Source organism: Heterodontus francisci, chromosome 30, assembly GCF_036365525.1.
Source record: "Heterodontus francisci isolate sHetFra1 chromosome 30, sHetFra1.hap1, whole genome shotgun sequence".
Lineage (NCBI taxonomy): Eukaryota > Metazoa > Chordata > Chondrichthyes > Heterodontiformes > Heterodontidae > Heterodontus > Heterodontus francisci.
The window spans coordinates 34,560,213-34,583,813 of record NC_090400.1 but is presented as its reverse complement, the minus strand read 5'-3'; the positions used below and the strand labels follow the sequence as shown (position 1 = coordinate 34,583,813).

Below are 23,601 nucleotides of genomic sequence, written 5' to 3'. Positions count from 1 at the left end.
TCTAGAGGTCTTTTCCTCTTCAGGTGAAACGCAGCCTGTAGGTCACTGTAGATTTTCTGCTGAGAGGGACAAATCCTTCCTTCCTTCAAGGAGCATGCTTCGCTGGTCTGCCAGTTCAAACCGGTTCTAGCCAGTCCTTGCACGTAGTCAAACTAATACAACATGTGACCTCTCTCTCTTGCTGTTGCTTAGGAAACAAGCTTCCAGCTCTCACACACTGTCTTCAGAGAACATATGAACATACGAATTAGGAGCAGGAGTAGGCCACTCAGTCCTTCGAGCCTGCAGTGCCATTCAATAATTTCATGGCTGAACTGATTGCTCCACATTTCCACCTACCCCCGATAACCTTCCACCCCCTTGCTTATCAAGAATCTATCTAGGTCTGCCTGAAAAATATTCAAAGACTCTGCTTGCACCGCCTTTTGAGGAAGAGCATTCCAAAGACTCACGAAAAAGGTTCTCCTCATCTCTGTCTTAAATGGGTGACCCCTTATTTTTAAACAGTCACCCCTAGTTCTAGATTCTCCCACAAGGGGAAACATCCTTTCCACATCCACCCTGTCAAGACCACTCAGGATCTAATATGTTTCAATCAAGTCGCCTCTTACTCTTCTAAATTCCAGCGGATACAAGCCTAGCTTGTCCAACCTCTCCTCATAAGACAGCCTGCCCATTCCATGTATTAGTCGAGTAAACCTTCTCTGTACTGCCTCCAATGCATTTACATCCTTCCTTAAATAAGGAGACCAGTACTGTACACAGAACTCCAGATGTGGTCTCACCAATGCTCTGCATAGCTGAAGCATAACTTCCCTACTTTTGTATTCAATTCCCCTCGCAATGAATGATAACATTCTATTAGCTTTCCTAATTACTTGCTGTACCTGCAAATTAACCTTTTGCGATTCATGCACTAGGACACCCAGATCCCTCTGCATCTTAGCTCCGCAATCTCTCAGCATTTAGGTAATATGCTTCTTTGTTATTCTTCCTGCCAAAGTGGGCAATTTCACAATTTCCCACATTATGCTTCATTTGCCAGATCTGTGCACACTCATTTAACCTATCTATTTCCCTTTGTAGCCTCCTTATGTCCTCTTTACAAGTTACTTTCCTACCCATCTTTGTGTCATCAGCAACTTTAGCAACTATACCTTCGGTCCCTTCATCTAAGTCATTGATATAAATTGTAAAAAAATTGAAGCCCCAGCACAGATCCCTGTGGCACACCACTCATTACATCTTGCCAACCAGAAAATGACCCATTTATGCCTACTCTCTGTTTCCTGATAGCTAACCAATCTTCTATCCAAGCCAATATGTTACCCCTTACACCATGAGATTTTATTTTCTGCAATAACCTTTGATGTGGCAACTTATCAAATGCCTTCTGGAAATCTAAGTACAATACATCCACTGGTTCCACTTTATCCAAAGCACATGTAACTCCCTCAAAGAACTCCAATAAATTGGTTAAACATGAATACCCTTTCACAAAACCATGTTGATTCTGCCTGATTAGCTTGAATTTTTCTAAATGCCCTGCTATGACGTCATTAATAATAGCTTCTAACATTTTCCCTAAGACAGATGTTAAGCTAACTGGCCTGTAGTTTCCTGCTTTCTGTCTCCCTCCCTTTTTGAATAAAGGAGTTACATTCACTATTTTACAATCTAACGGAACCTTCCCTGAATCTATGGAGTTTTGGAAAATTAAAACTAATGCATCAACTATCTCACTAGCCACTTCTTTTAAGACCCTATGATGAAGTCCATCAGGATCCGGGGACTTGTCAGCCCGCAGCTCCAACAATTTGTTCAGTACCGCTTCCCTGGTGATTATAATTTTCTTGAGTTCCTCCATCCCTTCCATTTCCTGACTTACAGCTAATACTGGGATGTTACTTGTATTCTAAATAGTGAAGACCGATGCAAAATATCTGTTCAATTCATCTGCCATCTCCTTATTATCCATTATTAATTCCCCAGACTCACTTTTTATAGGACCAATGCTCACTTTGTTAACTCTTTTCTTTTTTACATATCTATAGAAACTCTTACTATCTGTCGTACTCTAACTTTACCTTCTTTATCAATCTTTTAGTCATTCTTTGCTGTTTTTTATATTCTGTCCAATCTGCTGTCCTCCCTCCCACCTTTGCGCAATTATAGGCTTTTTCTTTAAGTTTGATACTATCTTCAACTGTTTTAGTTAACCACAGATGGCGGGTCCCATCCTTGGAATTTTTCTTTCTCATTGAAATGTATCTATTCTGTGTATTCTGAAATATCCCCTTAAATGTCTGCCACTGCATCTCTATTGACCTAACCCTTAACCTGATTTGCCAGTTCACTTCTGCTTTCATGTCCTCATAATTGCCCTTATTTAAGTTTAAAATACTAGTCTTGGACCCACACTTCTCTCCCTCAAACTGAATGTAAAATTCAATCATATAATGATCGCTGCTACCTAGGGGCACCTTAACTATGAGGTCATTAATTAATCCTATCTCGTTGCACAATACCAGGTCTCGTATAGCCTGCTCTCTGGTTGGCTGCAGAACATATTGTTCCAAGAAATTTTCCTGAAAACATTTTATTTACTCCTCATCAAGGCTAACTCATCCCATCTGATTTTTCCAGTCTATATGTAGGTTAAAATCCCCCATAATTATCGCTGTACCTTTCTGACAAGCTGCCATTATTTCTTCCTTTATACCCCACCCCACAGTGTGGTTAATGTTAGGTGGCCTGTACACCACTCCCACAAGAGACGTCTTGCCTTTTATGATTTCTCATCTCTACTCAAACTGCTTCTATGTCCTGGTCTCCTGAAATTAGGTCATCCCTCTCAATTGCACTAACACCATCATTAATTAACAGAGCTACCCCTCCACCTTTTCCGAGCTTCATGTCCTTCATTAATGCCATGTACCCTTCAATATTCAGATCCCAATCTATGTCATCCTGCTGCCATGTCTCTGTAATGGCTGTCAGACAAACAACTCTCAGTCTTAAAGGCACACAGACACCGCCCCCCCCCCGTTAGTTTTTAAACAGAAAAAAAAGCACACTTCCATGACAGGGCACATATCAGTAATCAGCTTTATGTGCAGAGAGGCTGCCTATATTTATGTGCATGTGTGCGTGGAACAGGGATAGATTTAAAATATGGTACACTGTACTGATTGCACAGCTGCTACAGCTTTTGTTTATGTTCAAAGTATAAACGTCCTATTTCCTCATTTGAAAAGTCAAATTGTATCTCTGTGGTATGGAATTTTTTTGAAAATGGCTTCAGTACAATTAATAACAATTAATTTGAGTAGGCTTTCAACTAAACTTTAAAATTAATAGCTATATATTCTCCTGGCTGCTGTTCTCTAAATGTGGAAATACTGTACAAACATCCAGTTTGTTTTTCTTGTTTGAACTTAAGACTGCCCCTAGAGCCCCTGTCTGGACCATAGAAGGTCCCAGCACAAGTCCCACCATCCTTCTGCTAGGGTGTCCAATAGAAAAATGAAAGGAAAAGTGAAGCTGTGCTTATTCCCTTGCTGCCTCAATTACATTCTTACACCAGTCTGCGGCTACTTCATGTACAAGCCAAGTGTCCGGGAAACCCAGGAAATGCTGGAAAATAATACTGGGCAATACTAAGTCCTTGCCAATTAATGTGTAGGATGCTGACTTATTAAAACTTATCACGCCTGTCTGAAGTTCCCCTCTCCACTGTTTTAATGGAAGCACACCTCACATTCTGAATGAGTTAATGCCTTCATGAAAATTGCAGAGAGAGGAATTTCAAACACGTTAATCATTGGTACAGTTGTTTCATACAACAAAATCGTGGAATCAAGCATTTTTGCTTGCAAAGAAACTTGACCATGACCTGGGAGCCTGTGATGACTCAAAATAATATTGAAAAATTAGAATTGGTTGTGTTAAAATTTCTGAAATACTTAAGTTGCTGAAAATAAGCCATTCTTATATAGTTTAAATTTTGATTTCATGTGGAAATATTGAACTTTCAAAATTAATATGTCTCTTGGCGCTTCCTGCTGCCTGATAGAGCATTTTTTATAATAAGTTGATATTCTGTTGACTCATTTTTATTTGGAATGGAATAAAATTGAATCATTTTCATTAACGTCAAATTATCCATTCTAATGTTTAAGATGGTAGAAGAGAGTGAAGAAAGACTAACAGAAGAACAGATTGAGGAGCTTCTACAGACCATCAATAGCATCCTGCCAGGAGACCCTGATGAGCAAGCTGCAACTCAGCAGCAGGAAGATGGAGATATGGTTGTTGAAGAGGAAGGAAACCAAAAGGCAGAATTCTAGCAGAATCAAGTCAATAGACACTATTTCTGCTCAGGAAATGTTCTGATGATTGATCTATCTTGGCTTTGTATTTAAACCCTACTGACTGTACTTGGACTCGAGCCTACAATAATAGTATTTCAGATACTGTCCAGATGTTTTCATTTATGTTCCAAACTCTACATTGAGACATAAGCCATGATTGGCTAGTGTTTGTCTTAAAACTAATATATTTAATTTTTATAATTTAAATGGTGCAAAGGCAAAAATATTTCAATGTCTACAGCCGTGTATTTGGTAAAAGCTGACCAAATGTGTACCTTGCATGTTTAGTTTATAGTTGTTTTTCTATGCAAGAAAATCTTCCAGACTGGTGTACAAAGGGAGGTTTGTGCAGAATTGGAAGAAATGCTTATTTGTGCATTTTGTAAACAGAAATATACAATTCTGTATTGAAAACTGTTTCTGTTAAACTGAAACAAACATCTTGTACTATATAAGTATTGGAGTATTATGCCCCTGAAAGTGTATTGCCAAAAAGTGGGGTTTAAAATCATTTTGGGAAACTGCTAAAATAAATGTTCACTTGTTACATAAAACAAATGTTGAAAAGCAAAGGGAGATTTGTTCAGAGGTAACAGCAACTTTGGGATGGTAGTTTCACTACAATTATGAAATAAATCTTTATTCTTAGGTGAGCAACCATTTCTATGCATTTAGTGTAAGATTTGTTGGCATCTGCTCTATTCCCTCAAAATCTCCATGTTCCTCAAAGAAGATAAAAGCTCGTAAGCATATGGTGCTCACTGCCCCAAGTCATTTGGAAATGAAAATTATAGGATTATTGCCATCTTCAACATTCAACTATGTTGAGTAAAACAATTGGCTAGAGGTTTTGTATAGGGCCAGATGGGATCTAAAGAATTCCTTGAATGCCCTCAATATGTTTGTGCAAATCCCCTTCCTTCTCATTTCTTTTAATTGTGGAAGAAGTGTAACTGAACAAACCATTCCTATTTGCATTAAGCTGCTGGATGTTGCCATTCAGAGGAAGGCTACCATTAAAAATCTTCTATGATGGAGAAAGCAAGAGATGCAGAAGGCTAACCTCTCTGCTATTTAATGAATTTTATTTATCCATCCGTTACGTCTGTGGAAATGTCGATGTGTGGTAGTCTGCAAGATAAATTGGAGCAAGTATGAACCAATATCTGGAAACTAAACTAATTGCAGGTCCATGTTTTTTCTAATTCTGCATTGATATGGATGGCAGGTGTTTTAGTCTACCATGTAATCAAAATTGGTCACACTATATAACTCATGGTCAATGTCGAGCTTAACTTGCATGAAAGTAGAATTAGGGCAGTAGATTTTACTTTCTCCATGGCAAAGTAGTATGAAAATGAAGATTATGGTGTGCTTAAGTATACTTGGAATGCTTCCACGAGGAATATTGTGCAGGCTGTTTAGATATCCAAGTAAGCTGCTCAGTGGCAGAATACTGGAAGAGAGTTTGTGACAGCTATCATCCAGCCAAAGGTAACTACCCATAATTTGGGAATTCCAATGTACTCTGCTTTTGATGATTTACATTCTTCTAAATGCAACTTTGTAAATATACTGGTCTAGATTTTTCTGTGCTAATAATGGCGAAGCTGTTGATGTTTGCTGTCATTATACTGGTGAGAGGACCAGCAACTTCGGGGGTGCATACACATGCACACTATATAGTGTGGAAGTCCTGATGTTGCAGTGGGCCATTCTGCACTGCTCCAAGAGGGTTCACTCTTTAATTTGCCAATGTCAAGATTAGTGGGGAAAATGGTACTGGCCCAAATGTGGGCTAATTGACCACTTATAACAAAGTTTTCTCTCCACAACATTTCAGGGCTGGTCTTTCTAGGTAGAAAGAGTCTCCAGAGTCAATTCACATATTTTTAAAAATCTGGCCTATTGAGGACTGGAGGCATTTCATCTATCAAAATGGCTGTGGGAGATATTCCAAATATCTATTAGACCTTATAACTGATTTAATTTATATGACTTAGTTGATTGATATTGTTTATTTGACTTTTTTTAATGATGCTGTTCAAATTTATCTGTCTTTGTTCCAAGTTATATCTGCTTTTTAACATATTTCCGTAAAACCCTATTTACATGAATATAACTGGGTCTGCAACAGCTTAGTTTTGACATTCTCTGGATGTGGCTCCTATTCACTGCACCCCATGATCTGGCCTTTGCACCTGCGTTAGAGAACACTGCAGAGCCACGCTGGGGCCCACGACCTGTGGGAATCCTCCTGGCTTCCAAGTGAAATTCTCACACCACCATCGCATCAACTGGACATTTTAGGTTGAGGTCAGCAGCGGGCACCGTCTCTTCGTAACTGGCCCTAAGATCAGAGCCAATCGACATCCCCTGACCATGTAATTGGGAAGGATAATGCAAGAACACTGGCTTTATGTGATTAAATCCCTTTGGGGAAACAGACTTGAAGGAGGTGGTGGCGTAGTGGTATTGTCACTGGACTAGTAGCCCAAAGACCCAGGGTATTGCTCTGGGGGTGTGGGTTTGAATCCCACCACAGCAGAAGGTGGATTTGAATTCAATTAATAAAAAAAAGTATCGAATTGAAAAGCAAGTCCAATGATGGCCATGAAACCATTGTCGATTGTTGTAAAAACATATCTAGTTCACTAATGTCATTCAGGGAAGGAAATCTGCTGTCCTTCCCTGGCGGCCTACTTGTAACTCCAGACCCACAGCAATGTGGTTGACTCTTACATGACTTAGCAAGCCGCTAGAAGTCAATAAAAAGGAATGAACCCCGACGGACCACTCAGCATCGACCTAGGCACCGGAAACGACAACAGCAAACCCAGCTCTGTCGACCCTGTAAAGTCCTCCTCACTAACATTTGGAGGCTGGTGCCAAAGTTGGGAGAGCTGTCCCAACTTTGAGGCTAGTCAAGCAACAGCCTGATATAGTCATACTCACGGAATCATACCGTACAGATAATGTCCCAGACACAGTCATCACTATCCCCAGGTATGTCCTGTCCCACCGGCAGGACAGACCCAGCAGAATACAGTAGGGAGGGAGCAGGAGTCCTCCTCCCGACCAGCAGACCCATTCACCCGCCTCCAGCATTTTCCCTCCCCCTGGCCACTTACCTGCTCTTGATCTCTTCATTGAAAACTGTCGGCGAGACATTGGTCATCTCAATTTCTCCGCCCCCCTCACTAACTCTAACCTGTCCCCCACTGAACGTGAGGCACTCTGTTCTCTCAGGTCTAACCCCGACATGGTCATCAAACCTGCAGACAAGGGTGGTGCTGTTGTCGTATGGCGTACCGACCTCTACCTTGCAGAAGCTCAACGCCAACTCACAGACACTTCTTCCTACCTCCCTCTGGACCATGACCCCACCACCGAACATCAAGCCACCGTCCAAAGGACTGTCACTGACCTAATCTCCTCTGGAGATCTTCCCCCGACAGCTTCCAACCTCATAGTCCTGCAACCCTGGACAGCCCGCTTCTACCTCCTTCCCAAAATCCACAAACGGGACTGTCCCGGCAGACCTATTGTGTCAGCCTGCTCCTGCCCCACTGAACTTATTTCTTCCTATCTTGACTCTATCTTTTCTCCGCTGGTCTAGTCTCTTCCCACCTACATCCGTGACTCTTCTGACGCCCTACGTCATTTTGACAATTTCTCGTTTCCTGGTCCCAACCGCCTCCTCTTCACTATGGATGTCCAATCACTCTACACTTCCATCCCCCACCAGGATGGTTTGAGGGCTCTCCGCATCTTCCTGGAACAGAGGCCCAACCAGTCCCCATCCACCACCACCCTCCTCCGCCCGGCTGAACTTGTTCTCACATTGAACAACTTCTCCTTCAACTCCACGCATTTCCTTCAAGTAAAAGGTGTCGCTATGGGTACCCGCATGGGTCCTAGTTATGCCTGTCTTTTTGTGGGATATGTCGAGCATTCTTTGTTACAGTCCTACTCAGGTCCCCTCCCCAACTCTTGTTCCGGTACATTGATGACTGTATCGGTGCTGTTTCCTGCTCCCGCCCCGAACTGGAAAACTTTATCAACTTTGCTTCCAATTTCCACCCTTCTCTCACCTTTACATGGTCCATCTCTGACACTTCCCTTCCCTTCCTCGACTTCTCTGTCTCCATCTCTGGGGATAGGTTGTCTACCAATATCCATTATAAGCCCACCGACTCCCACAGCTACCTCGACTACACTTCTTCACACCCTACCTCCTGTAAGGTCTCCATTCCATTCTCCCAGTTTCTCCGTCTTCGACACATCTGCTCTGATGATGCTACCTTCCATGACGGTGCTTCTGGTATGACCTTTTCCTCAACCGAGGATTCCCCCCCACTGTTGTTGACGGGGCCCTCAACCGTGTCCGGCCCATTTCCCGTACCTCTGCCCTCAACCCTTCCCCTCCCTCCCAGAACCGTGACAGGGTTCCCCTTGTCCTAACTTTCCACCCCATCAGCCTCCATATCCAAAGGATCATCCTCCGCCATTTCCGCCACCTCCAGCGTGATGCCACTACAAACGCATCTTCCCCTCCCTTCCCCTGTCAGCATTCCGAAGGGATCGTTCCCTCCGCGACACCCTGGTCCACTCCTCCATTACCCCCACCACCTCGTCCCCATCCCATGGCACCTTCCCCTGCAATCGCAGGAGGTGTAATACCTGCCCATTTACCTCCTCTCTCCTCACTATCCCAGGCCCCAAACACTCCTTTCAGGCGAAGTAGTGATTTACTTGTACTTCTTTCAATGTAGTATACTGTATTTGCTGCTCACAATGTGGTCTCCTTTACATTGGGGAGACCAAGCGCAGACTGGGTGACCATTTTGCGGAACACCTCCGCTCGGTCCGCAAGCAGGATCCTGAGCTTCCGGTTGCTTGCCATTTCAACACTCCCCCCTGCTCTCGTGCTCACATCTCTGTCCTGGGATTGCTGCAGTGTTCCAGTGAACATCAACGCAAGCTCGAGGAACAGCATCTCATCTACCGATTAGGCACACTACAGCCTGCCGGACTGAACATCGAGTTCAATAATTTCAGAGCATGACAGCCCCCAATTTTACTTTCATTTTTAGTTGTTTTTTCTTTTTTACATTTTTTACAACCTTTTTTTTGCATTTATTTCATTTCATCTTAGTTTGTTCAGTTTGCTTACCCACTGTTTTTTTTTTCATGTTTGCACTTGCTGCTGTTCAATATTCAGTCCGTTAACACCTATTCTGTACTGATGCTTTGTCTTTCAACACACCATTAACATATTGTTTGCCTTTGCTCCATGACCTTTTGGTCAGCTATGTGGCCTTGTCCAATTTGCACCTTCTCCTTTGTTATCTCTTGCCCCACCTCCACCTCACTTGCTTATAACCTGTGACATTTTTAATATTTGTCAGTTCCGAAGAAGGGTCACTAACCCGAAACGTTAACTCTGCTTCTCTTTCCACAGATGCTGCCAGACCTGCTGAGTGATTCCAGCATTTCTTGTTTTTATTTCAGATTTCCAGCATCCGCAGTATTTTGCTTTTATTATAGTAAGGAGGGAGTTGCCCCAGAAGTCCTCAACATCGACTCCAGACCCCAGGAAGTCTCATGGCATCGGGTCGAACGTGGGCAAGGAAACCTCCTGCCGATCACCACCAACCACCCTTCCTCAGCTGATGAATCAGTACTCCTCCATGCTGAACACCACTTGGAGGAGGCACTGAGGGTGACAAGGGCACAGAATGTACTCTGGGTGGGGGACTTCAATGTCCATCAGCAAGAGTGGCTTGGTAGCACCACTACTGACCGAGTTGGACGGGTCCTAAAGTACATAGCTGCTAGACTAGGTCAGCAGCAGGTGGTGAGGGAACCAACAGGAGGGAAAAACATACTTGACCTCATCCTCACCAATCTGCCTGCGACAGATGCATCTGTCCACAACAGTATTGATAGGAATGACCACCGCACAGTCCTTATGGAGACGAAGTCCCACCTTCACATTGAGGATACCGTCCATCGTGTTGTGTGGCACTATCACCGTGCTAAATGGGATAGATTTCGAACAGATCTAGCAATGCAAAACTGGGCATCCATGAGGCGCTGTGGGCCAACAGCAGCAACAGAATTGTACTCAACCACAATCTGTGACCTCGTGGCCTGGCATATCCCCCACTCTACCATTACCATCAAGCCAGGAGTCTAACCCTGGTTCAATGAAGAGTGCAGGAGGGCATGCCAGGAGCAGCAGCAGGCATACCTCAAAATGAGGTGTCAACCTGGTGAAGCTACAATGCAGGACTACTTGCATGCCAAACTGCGTAAGCAATATGCGATAGAGCTAAGCAATCCCATAACCAAAGGATCAGATTTAAGTTCTGCATACCTAGCTATGAATGATGATGGACAATTAAACAACTATCTGGAGGAGGTGGCTGTACAAATATCCCCAACCTCAATGATGGGGGAGCCCAGCACATCAATGTGAAAGATAAGGCAGAGGGATTTGCAATAATCTTCAACCAGAAGTGCCGAGTTGATCCATCTCGGCCTCCTCCTGAGGGTCCCAGCATCACAGATGTCTTCAGCCAATTCGATTCACTCTGCGTGATATCAAGAAACGACTGAAGACACTGGATACTTCAAAGGCTATGGGCCCTGACAATATTACGCAATATTACAGAAGACCTATGCTCCAGGACTTGCCACACCACTAGCCAAGCTGTTCCAGTACAGCTACAACACTGGCGTCTACCCGGCAATGTGGAAAATTGCCCAGGTATGTCCTGTACACAAAAAGCAGGATAAGTCGAAACCGGCCAATTACAGCCCTGTCAGATTACGCTTAATCATCAGTAAAGTGATGGAAGGTGTCGTCAACAGTGCCATCAAGCAGCACTTGCTTAGCAATAATCTGCACAGTGACGCTCAGTTTGGGTTCCGCCAGGGCCGCTCAGCTCCTGACCTCATTACAGCCTTGGTTCAAACATGGACAAAAGAGCTGAACTCAAGAGGTGAGGTAAGAGTAACTGCCCTTGACATCAAGGCAGCATTTGACCGAGTATGGCATCAAGGAGCCCTGTCAAAACTGAAGTCAATGGGAATTGGGGGAAAACTCTCCGCTGGTTGGAGTCATACCTAACGCAAAGGAAGATAGTTGTGGCTGTCGGAGGTCAATTATCTGAGCTCCGGGACATCACGACAGGAGTTCCTCACTGTGACACTGATGTGCTAGGCTCCCCCATCATTGAGGTTGGGGATATTTGTACAGCCACCTCCTCCAGTTAGTTGTTTAATTGTCCACCACCATTCATAACTAGGTATGGCAGGACTGCAGAACTTAAATCTGATCCTTTGGTAGTGTCCTAGGCCCAACCATCTTCAGCTGCTTCATCAATGACCTTCCTTCAATCATAAGGTCAGAAGTGGGGATGTTCACTGATGATTGCACAATGTTCAGCACCATTCGCGACTCCTCAGATACTGAAGCAGTCCGTGTAGAAATGCAGCAAGACCTGGACAACATCCAGGCTTGGGCTGATATGTGGCGCGAATATTACATGCCACTTAAGTGCCAGGCAATGACCATCTCCAACAAGAGAAAATCTAATCTTCTCCCCTTGACATTCAGTGGCATTACCATTGCTGAATCCCCCACTATCAACATCCTCGGGGCTACCATTGACCAGAAACTGAACTGGAGTAGCCATATAAATACCATGGCTACAAGAGCAGGTCAGAGGCTAGGAATCCTGTGATGAGTAACTCATCTCCTGATTCCCCAACGCTTGTCCACCATCTACAAGGCACAAGTCAGGAGTGTGATGGAATACTCTCCACTTGCCTGGATAGGTGCAGCTCCAACAACACTCAAGAAGCTCAATACCAACCAGGACAAAGCAATCCGCTTGATTGACACCCCATCAACAAACATTCACTCCCTCCACCGCCGGCGCATAGTGGCAGCAGTGTGCACCATCTACAAGATGTACTGCACTAACGCACCAAGGCTCCTTAGACAGCACCTTCCAAACCCGCAACCTCTACCAACTAGAAGAACAAAAGCAGCAAATGCATGGGAACACCACCACCGTAAGTTCACCTCCAAGTCACACACCATCCTGACTTGGAAATATATCGCCGTTCCTTCACTGTCGCTGGGTCAAAATCCTGGAAATCCCTTCCCAACAGCAGTGTGGGTGTACCTACCTCACATGGACTGCAGTGGTTCAAGATGGCAGCTCACCACCACCTTCTCAAGGGCAATTAGGGATGGCCAGCGATGCCCACATACCATGAATGAATTAAAAATAATACATCACAGCAGAGGCATGTAGATGAAGATTTTATCTCTTCCAAATTAGTTGAGTATTATAGGTTTTCCATTATTTTATATAACTTTAACAAAAGATAATGGCCCAGAGATTGCCTTGGTAATGAAGGCAAAACTGTTGGCATTTGTCATCATTACTCCACTAAAATAGACAGCAAATTGGGAAGTCTGCACATACAGCGAATAATGTGGAAATCCAGAAGTTGCTGACTGATTCTATGCTTCCCCATAGGATGCGCTTTGAGGTCCTCGTAGAGTGCAAACCCTAAGCAACCGGTTTAAATGATGAAGGCTTCCACTTTTATGCTGTTAGTCTCCATTATGAAATTCCACATTTTAAATTTTTTAATGTTTGTTCATAATTTATTTTCTATCTTAATGCAATCATCATTTATTTCACTATCTGAAAATATAAATGAAAGGAATCAGTGCTTTTAACTTCCTGGGTTGTTATCTCTGGGATCGGCTGCTACCCTGCTTGTTGGCATCCCTGCTGCTGGATGTCTGGAGATCCCCTTGACTTGGTCCTAGATTTAAAGTGCCATGGGATAGAGGAAGTCCACACCATAGAGATTGCTAGTTCTTTGTGGGCAGATTGTTTGAGCTCAGCAACGAGTTGCTTTGCCACTGACTACAAAATCCAGCCCAATGTATTGGTACTTTTAGTTTCCAAATGTAAGTTACAAATTTTTTATTAACTATAAATGCATCATATGACATAGAAAAGATAAACCATCACAACACAGAAATGCATTTACTTTAACATTACCGCTGTATGGAACACAACACAACACTCCCTCTTCCCTTGCAGCTACAGTGTAAATAAGGAATAAGGGATGAAGAAGTGAGCTGCTTCACTGAGGTATAGCTGGAGAAGGCTGGGTAACTTCAATTCTTCAAAGCAGCGTCTAGATATTTCTGGCCAGCTCTATGCACATATTTAATCTGCAGGAAATTCACTGTATCTGCCAAATAAACAGTGACTGTCAGGACGTGTTTTTTCTGAGTCAAAAAACTCATTTGATTAAAAAACAGTAAGAACCAACAATATCCAAGGACTGAGAGCAGATTGATCATTATAAGCAGAGAACATAAGGGATGCATATGACAGCATTGTGCTCTAGCACTCTGCTCACCTTGCAGCAGAACCCAGTAATCTTGAGATTCCCACAGAATATGAACCAGGATTTGATAACCACAAACACAGTGCAAACAATTCCTGAGGGATAATACCTCATGCAAATACATACAGGTTCAATGAAGAATTTTGGACCGATAAAATGAACCCAATCAAAATGCCAACCTATAATTTTTGATCAAATGCTGAATAACCTGCTGTGCTTTACCACTATTTTCTGCCTTCCTGAGGTGAAATATATATCACCTATTACAAATAGATTAACGAATTTATTAAAATAGAAGACAAGGGAAGCCATATAAGAAATGAGTGATTTCCATAAATATCACTAACAGTAATAACAAAGTAAATGTTGGTCCTATAGAAAGTGAGTCTGGGGAATTAATAAAGGAGAATAAGGAGATGGCAGATGAATTGAAAAGGTATTTTGCACCTGTCTTCACCATGGAGGACACAAGTAACATCCCAGAAATAGCTGTAAATCAAGAAATGGAAGGGAAGGAGGAACTCAAGAAAATTACAATCACCAGGGAAGTGGTACTGAACAAATTGTTGGAGCTGCGAGCTGACAAGTCCCCGGGTCCTGATGGACTTCATCCTAGGGTCGTAAAAGAAATGGTTAGTGAGATAGTTGATGCATTGATTTCAATTTTCCAAAATTCCCTAGATTCGGGGAAGGTTCCATTAGATTGGAAAATAGCCAAATGTAACTCCTTTATTCAAAAAGGGAGGGAGACGGAAAGCAGGAAACTACAGCCCAGTTAGCTTAACATCTGTCTTAGGGAAAATGTTAGAAGCTATTATTAAAGACGTTATAGCAGGGCATTTAGAAAAAATCAAGGTAATCAGGCAGAGTCAACATGGTTTGATGAAAGGGAAATCATGTTTAACCAATTTATTGGAGTTCTTTGAGGGAGTTACATGTGCTGTAGATAAAGGGGAACAGGTGAATGTATTGCAATTGTTTTTTTCTCTTCAGGTGCTTATCCAGTTTCCAACCACTTGTGGTGCAAATATTTTTCTAGCTGAAGCATGAGGGAAAACACTGCAAAGACAGGTGTCAAAATTCTGTGAAAGTATAATCCTGTGCTCATTCTCCAAAACCATCTTGCATTTTTGAATGAGCCATGCCTACCACTATTACTATTTGTAGAGCTTAAGGTTAACCCTGTATTTTAAGTCCTTCTTGCAGATACTGAATTTAACCTAGTTAGACATTATTTATTATTTGTTATGGAGTATAGCTATATGAAGTTCCAAATGCAGAACTTTCATCCACCCTGACATCAACAAGGAGCAATTAATCAAATTAGCTGGGACTTTATGTTTCTTTCACATTTGAAAGTTCTTAATGACACCCAGTTAAAACCATTAACTTAGGCAACAAAGGCAACTAGCCCATATCGCAATGTGGCTGGAAGAAATCAAACTAAGAACCGAAGAGGAATCCAATTCTTGTGCCTTCTCCCTCAAATAATTTCAGTGGGCTTCTCGTGACAATGTTAAGAAAAAATAATGTTCAACCTAGGGTCTGCTTTTAATATGGTATAGTGCATGCCCAGCTTCTGTAGTACTTCTCAAGTTGTTTAGAATCTGTCTGCTGAGAAGTTCAACAAACAATTTGTGCGTTCCTAATCACCCTCAATACATTTTTCTTTACTTGCATGCTCTGCTTTTGGAATAATCAGTACATAAAGGCAGTCTGAGCCAGAATGTGAAATAAGAGTACAGTAAGCAAAGTCTATTTCCAAGCCAGCCAACTCCTCTAGGGCCATAAGCTTACGTAACCAGGAATACAAAGACAAAATTATCCTAAATGTTTTCAGGCAAACCTGCCAGACTGAGATTATTTTCTCTTTCTGTTTTCTGAAATGTCTGCTTTCCTAAGGAGCTTCAATCATTCTCCAGTGCTCAACAAATTTGTTTATATTAGCTCTACGCACAGAAGAAAGTAAGTTCAGCCCTCTGCCTTCTAAATATGGATAACCATCAGGGTAAGTTTCCAATTAATTTTGTTCACAGAGCTGACTATCTAGTCAAGCTTTCTTATCTGTTTCTTAAATAAGTCACTTGTGGGTAGCTCAATCTTAATAGCTGACTTGAGAACAAAGGCAGTAAGTGGTAAAAACTGAAGCAGCAGCAAAAGTGAAGGACGCATTCAGCATCATTATCCTGTGCTGAGCCATAGGACGCTGACTTCTGAGTTATTACAAGTGCACTAAATAATATTTTAATGCTTTAGGAGTTAGATACAAATAACTGCTGAGGTCAAACATGGTTAAAATAAGGACTAAAATTGATTATCAATGAGAACCTTCACATGATTCCTAACATTAGCATTTTTTCTTAAATTAGCTGTACCTGTTTAAAGAAGGAAATAAGAGTTCTCAGTTTTCTTTGCTGCTTGGTCATATATGTTCTGGCAGCTGACAAAATAGTCCAAAGCTAACGGAATGCCACTTATATCTTTAAACCCTTTCATCAGTATAGTTTTTATTTGTTTTAAATTGTGTTCTTTTACAATTAAAGCTTGCATGATGTCTCAAGCAGTAAATGGTACAGTAGTAAACCATACATCCTAGCAAGTTCTGAGATTTGATTCTTTGGTATGAGCTGTAAAAGGTGATTGGCCTTGGCGTTCCATGGCAATGTAGGAAATGATGGTAAAAAATCAGCCAGGCTTGTGATCATTGACTAGTAACCACCATTGCTTTTACACCTATAAACATTGGGTGAAGACAGGAATGAGCTTTATTATAATATTCCCATGGGCAAATGCCCCACTAGTAAGTACTCTTTGTTCAGGATCATGAGAATGGCAACTTGGGCAAAATACTAGAGGGGAGCCCGTGTCTGCAGCCATACCTTGGAACAAGTGATTGTCATCACTAATCAAGGAGAAAGAAAGAATTTTCATTTATGTAGTACCCTTCACAACTCCAGGATGTCCCAAAGTGCTCCACTGCCAGTTAAGTATTTTTGTAGTGTAGGCATTGTTGTAATGTAGGAAACAAAGGACAAAATGATATTTTTACAATTATTACATAGCAGAACTCCAATTTGTGCCATTCTCTTTTAGAAGCACTATTGTGTTTGCTTTGGTAATACTTGTTGCTTGACTGACAGAGACTATTTTATCGATAATACCTTTACAAGCCTGTTTATTTAGTGTTTAGAATTGATGGATCGTTTTAGGAGTGTTTGTTCTGATAATGTTTTTGGCCTTAAAAATTTTAGTCTGAGATAAATTCTGCTTCTACAAAAGTAAATATATTAATTAGGCTGTAGTCAACTACCAAAAGCAATTAATGATTTGTTAATTAATGCTTTAAATAATGCTGCATATCAAATAAGTTTAATAGTCCTTGTGAGCTGCCTGTTCAATTGTTTAACACTGACTTCATATTGGTAATGGTTATGACATTTATTCAGGCCTAAGTAAAAATAAATACATTACAGTATTTAAGCAGTAGTTTACAAGGCACAGTTTGAGAATTATGTTCCCTTTTGTGTCTTGGCTAGAAGCTATGACTTCACTCCATGCATCTTCCGCACCCTGTTGTCACATCCTCGGCTCAAGCCCGTACACTGAGAGAGGCTCAAGTCCTCTAGATTATACCCAAAAAACAGAACTGCAGAAAAATGTGTCCAGTCATGTTTTCCCGATACTTCCCCATTCTGGCCAATCATAGATTGGGCATACATTGTCTTGTAACCTCATATCTCTGTTCTTAGCCTTATACAAGCTTCCTTTGTTTCTGCAGTTGCTGGCTCATCCTGTAGATTTTAAAACTAATGACCATTCTAGCTGTAAAGAAATCTTAATCTGAACATTATTCTCTTTATTAATTCTAATAAAGAAGAAATAAAACTGTAATCTAGCAAACTTAATACTAAACTGCAATCTAGAGAAGCTTTAATACTGAAAATAATAAAAGAGGATTATATTTGATTATATTTCAACAAATAACAAGAGTTCTCTGGTACATATGACAACATCTAGGAAGGAATAAGAAATAATGCTGTAGATTACTTCATGCCAAAAATTGGACCTCCCTTCCTTAGCTTTTAATAACAGAATACTTGTGCACATAGGTCACCCTGCACCTGCAATCTAACAGTCTAGTAAAACATGTTTATGACCTAAGGATAAAGATTTTAACATACTCAAAACACATCAACTTACATACAGTTAAAACTGGCCCCAAGCAGTCCAAAGCCCTTCCATCCCATAACAGCCAAAAGGCTGCCAAACTAATTTTCTAAAAGCTCTTTTAAAGCCCTATTCTCTTACAGTCCCTGCCTTAAGGGGGAAGAAACCACTGCTGAGGTTCTGGCCCCTCTTAAATAATGTTATGGCCAAGCTAGCTCGTTCCATAGCCCAATCCACCCTATCAATAGTGTTGTGGATTTTACAATAGAGAATAATAAGAAAAATGACAAAGGATACTTAGAACACCGTGAGAATGAGCACAGGATGCAAGAACAAATTGGGCTAACTAATTACGGTGGGACTCCACCCAAAGAGTGTCTCCTATTAGATATGATGTGTTACCTCTTGGATTTGTTTGTAAACATGGATCATAACTATCTCATGTAGGCCTGTACCAAGAACAGCCTCCTTTTGGTTGGCCATTGCTTGTTCCAGTTCCTCATGCCTCTTTCAACTCTGTCTTCCTATGTTGCTGAAAACCATGAGTGTAGTTGTCAGCATGGATAGCACTTGAAAGGGAAAAATTAAAATGGCTGTTGTATTCCGGATGTGGACAGTGGAAGGTGAACCCATTGCATAATGTATTTATTACATTAATAAGCAAAGAAATATTAGAGTAATAAGATCCTCTAAACTATAGCACATTCACATATAGATTATCATTAGTAATTACATACGTTACCATTATGTATACATATCTTTCCAAATCCAACATAGGTTGCCTGAGGTCAATCAAAGCATTCTGCATGGACAGGATAATTGTGGGTAAGCCCAAAATATCGGGTTATATTCCCAGTGACAGTATTAGTTTAATCACATATGTATCCTTGTGATACCAGGTAGCAGCAGTTCATGGCAATAGACTGGGGAGGGGCTCCATCTTCTAGTATAACATACAGGATACTAATTTGAGGTTTGTAAACCACTGAATCCTGCAGATATCCAAAACTCTTTAGAGGATAGGCTTTATGTGAGTTACCCAGGCTAGTTGCTAAAAACTTACTTTAGACAGGGATCAGGAATATTGCACTAACTGTGTTCTGCCTGTGAGCTTCATATTTTCTAGGTGCCTGTCTCGCTAGGTTTATAGGCCAATAGCCCCTATCAAAATCATATATTCTGGGCATTATTTCATCAAGTTCAGCCTGCGCCCCTTGACAAACTACACCCCAAGTCTCATTTTAAAAAATTGCAGGACCACCAGACATCTCAAAGCGCTTTACAGCCAATGAAGTATTTAAATGTAGGCACTGTTGTAATGCAGGGAATGTGGCAGCCAGCATGTGCACAGAAAACTTTCACAAACAGCGATATGATAATGCCCAGGTAATTTGTTTTTTTGTGATGTGGTCTGAGGGACAAATATTGGCCAGGATACCAGGGATAACTCCCCTGCTCGTCTTTGAAATAATAGTCATAGTAATGCTAAGGGATCTTTTACATCCACCTGAGCAAGAAGATGGGGCCTCCATATAGCGTCTCATCCAAGAGACTGCACCTCTGACAATGCAGCACTCCCTCAGTACTGCACTGAAGTGCTCAGGCCCTGCAGTGGGGCTTCAACCAGAATCCTTAATATTAATACGTAGGTTTACAATTTAACCTCCAAATTGGTACGTGTCTGATAGTACATCTTGCTAAATTCCACTTCTACTGATCTGCCCCTTGTACATAAGACATGTGACTAGCAGGCAATTGAAGCCACACAGGTGTGTCCTGCTCTGCTGTAATTTGAATTTAAACTGCATTTAAATAATTCTGGCAGAAGGAGGAGAAACAGACCTGCATCAGGCCTTAGTTGACTGCTAGTTACTACAGGTACAAGTGATTAACACTGGATTTATGTGATGTCACAGAATTCCACTTATTTTCTCCTCAGATTAAAACAGTGTGCCTTTAAGACTCTGTTTAAAAACAGTGTGTCAGCTGTAACTGCTGCTAGGCCACAGCAGAAGAGAGGTCACATGGTGTAATGTAACAATTTAACTGTGTGTAAAAATCAGCTGAAACCAGTTTTGAGAGACACCAGTGAAGCATGCAACTGAGGAAAAGAGCTGTCTATTTCTCAGCAGAAATTTTACAAGGAGCTACAGGCCAAGTTAATTGTCAAGGAGAAAAAGCCCCTTTTTTGAAAAGACCATTTGTATTGCTGGAGGTAGCAAAATTCCTTTTTCTTTACTTCTAATCTAAGAGTCTTTGTTTCAAGATTGACTCTCTCTTGACTGATTGTATTTTCTGGAATTCACAGTAAAGGTTCGACTGAGAGACTGTCAGTTTTAAAATCCGAGTGGATCCATTGCTATACTCCTTGTTTAAAGAACTGTTTGATGCCTGCTGCAGCCGAATGCCTTTCTACTAAGAGACTGTTTCATCAAATCCAAGTGGAGACTTCGAGTGGCATCCAATTATTTTTACACTAGGATACCTCACCCATCAGGAACATAACCCACAAAAACTCATAACCCAGTTATTTATTTATTCTTAAGAAACAGCTAATTTTTAAATCATAATTTTTTAAAAGAAACAGGTTAACCATGATTTTTGAGTGTATATGCGTAAATGGGGGAATCATAGAAAGTTTAAGGCACAGAAAGAGGCCACTTGGGGAGTTAGGTTAAAATAAGAAGCTATAAGGTCTTTAGACCTAGCTTTATCTTAATAGTGTTTACGATTTAGTTTTAATAGATAGTGAATTTGTTGTCTAAAGATGTCTGGTTTGGACTGTTATATTCTGGGGGTTACTAGAGTGTTTCATTTGGCTGTTTTTCAGTTGGGTGGGAAAACTTCAATAACATGCTGTGACCTGTGGAGTGATGGGACTGAATTGACAGTGTGTTGCTCCCTCCTTGGTCGTAACAGTGACCATGGGCGTCTGTATGCCTGAATATCTGGGCACAATGTGACGAAAACTGTCAAACGAGCACAATCGGCAGGAACTCACCACTCTAAACTGGGGACATGGCCAATTTTGTGGTCGGGGAACGCTTTGGGTGAATGAAATTTTGGACCAGAGTAAAAGATCACGGATACTCCAATGTAAAGTGGTTAAGGATGTAACTCACTTCTAAAATTTTTCAACCTTTAGTGCTATTTCATTTGATTCTGCCCAGATTACGCAGCTATCTGGCTGGAAATCATGTTGAAACCCCATGCCAATATGGGTAAGTACTGGCAAAAATAACCTGAAACGTCATCGAACAAGATGATTCTTTTACTGCTGGCAATTTAGAAATGGTATGCCATAGAAATAAACCGGCTAAAAAATAATATAGTATAGCAAATTGTTAAATTGATAAATATTCTGAAATTCATTTGTTACCTTTGGGTGGGGCAGAGAGAAACTTTTCACAATCTCCTTTTCAAAATACTGAATATGTTAGAGTGTTTAATATTGGGTGAGAACATTTAATTCTAAGTAATTGTATTGCTTTCATACCAAAATCAGACATCCCTTTAATTTATTCATTTTTTTCAGTACTGTGTACCCATTTAAAACAACTCCACCTAGACTTCCTCTAAAAGCTTTGGAAGTTTGATTTTGTGATTAGTAGTTTATTATAGTGTTGAAAATTCATTTTCTTTTTTTAAAACTAGTTTTATCTTTATTGTCTGCTGCAATAGGTACTGTTGCATTTTGGCATCGTAAGACTGCTTCACCAGCAGCATCATTGCTAGCAGTTTGTTTTACCACAAACAGTGAAAGACTTGAATTTCACCTCCTTAGGACATCCTAAAGTGCTTCAAAGCCAATTAAGTACTTTTGGCGTGCAATCACTTCAATTATGTAGGCAACAAATTTGCACATAGAAAAGTCCCATAAACAGCAAATGAGATCAATTGTTAGTTAAGCGGTTTCTGGTTTGGTGGTGGTTGAGGGATAAATGAGGACACCATGAAAATCCAACGACTCATTGATTGCTACCATTTATGTCCACCTGAACAGGCAGGCAAAGCTGCAGCTTTACGAGTTAGCTGATTCTCCTGTTTGCTACCTGCCACTTTTTCGGTCCTCTGAGGAACCAATCAGATGGCTTCCAATGGCATCACTCTTGCAATACCTGCTCTCCTGAGTGTTCCTTGCCGATGATGAGAGATCTGTGTGGGACCTAAGTTTTGGTCACTACTTTGCACATCATCAAGGTCCTGTCAAGCCAATCCCTTAGTCTAATGAAGCTAGCTGTAAGAGTCTTCCGTAAATTGGAGCTCCTGGTCTCACTAGTTGCAGTTATGAGGGATACTAATTTGGACCTCTATCCTTGGGAGCTCCCCGATCAAATGAAATTACCACTGGCTCTGTGGTGGCCTGCAGATTTCCCAATCCCATTTGCATTATTGCAGAAATCTTGGAACAGTACTTCTCAAAAGTATCTGACATACTACGCAGTTATGTTGTAAAGATTGTCAAAATACTGCCTGAACTGCAATAGGTAACAATTTGTGGGCCCTGCAGCAGAGGAACAGCTTCATTCAGGGTGCTCCTGTACCTGCTGCTCTGCAATCACCTGACTTATATGCATTGTTCTTTACTGGTTGCTCCCTCTTGACCCTGTATGAATTCTCCAAGAGAGACGTATCTGAGTACAGCAGTATATGATGCATTCTTGAGAGATACTCCAGCTTCCTGCATCATCTTGGGTGATCCTTACATTAAGAGAAAAGGAACATAGGTTGTCATGATGCATGTATGAAATAGGTCAAGCACCATGATAGTCCCTTGAATACCATATTTCTGCTGTGTAGTGTGCTTCGTATTAGTGAGTAAGTTTGGAGGGGAACAGAAACTAGATAAAGAGAGCACTTGCTTGTTGGCCTGCCAACAGCCACAAGCTATCTCTTACTCACACCTTCTATTGGATCAACGCCAGTTGTATTGCACTTCTGTTATCCTTTAAAGACAGACAAAGTATATGCTTTTAGCATTTTAAAGAACGTTGAGGTCAGTGGCAGGCGAAGGAAGCTGCCTTGTGCCCAACTGACAGTGCACATTGTATGAAAATAATATTTAACAAAATACAAGTAGTTTCTGAAGCTAATTTGATTGCAACAGTTATGCATGACATTTGAAGAACTTTTGAATGTCAGTCAGAAAGTTCAAGCTGAAGCATTGTGAATGTGAAGCATTGTGAAAATGCAGGTGTGATAGATGCAAGAAGTTGTATAGTGCTTCATATTTTCTTTTGCTGAGGCATCATGATGTTTCGGTAATGGTCCCAGTGCGATCTTAGTGCCGCTGGCCGGCACTCCCGTGCCTTCCAATGCCCATCTGGGGAATCGAGGCGCCACACTGGTTGGGAGAGGAGAGCAGGCCATTCTTCCTGTGCAGGAGCGGGTAGGGGAGCAACGATAAAGGTCTCTCATTGGTGGAGAGGATGGTGGAAAGGGGTAAAGTGGATAGTCTTTGCACTTTGAGGGGGGAATAGGTCAGTTGGAAAACATGTGTTTTGTGGTGGTGAGGGAAAGTATCAAATATTGTGGGTATTGGGGAGAGTGGGGTAGAGGTCCAAAAATACCAGTTTTAATTGTTTATAAAAATGTTTAGTGATTTCTT

At 41.4% G+C, this 23,601-nt stretch overlaps 1 protein-coding gene across 2 annotated transcripts in view; it reads left to right on the top strand.

Annotated features, from left to right (window-relative positions):
- crcp (calcitonin gene-related peptide-receptor component protein) overlaps positions 1 to 4,931 on the top strand; it is a 129,879-nt gene extending 124,948 nt beyond the window's left edge. For both annotated transcript variants that reach the window (XM_068009968.1, XM_068009969.1), the window contains one exon: positions 4,182 to 4,931. In XM_068009968.1, coding sequence (XP_067866069.1) covers positions 4,182 to 4,349 — 168 coding nt within the window. In that variant the 3' untranslated portion in view covers positions 4,350 to 4,931. The remainder of the gene's footprint in view (positions 1 to 4,181) is intronic.
- Positions 4,932 to 23,601: the final 18,670 nt, after the last annotated feature.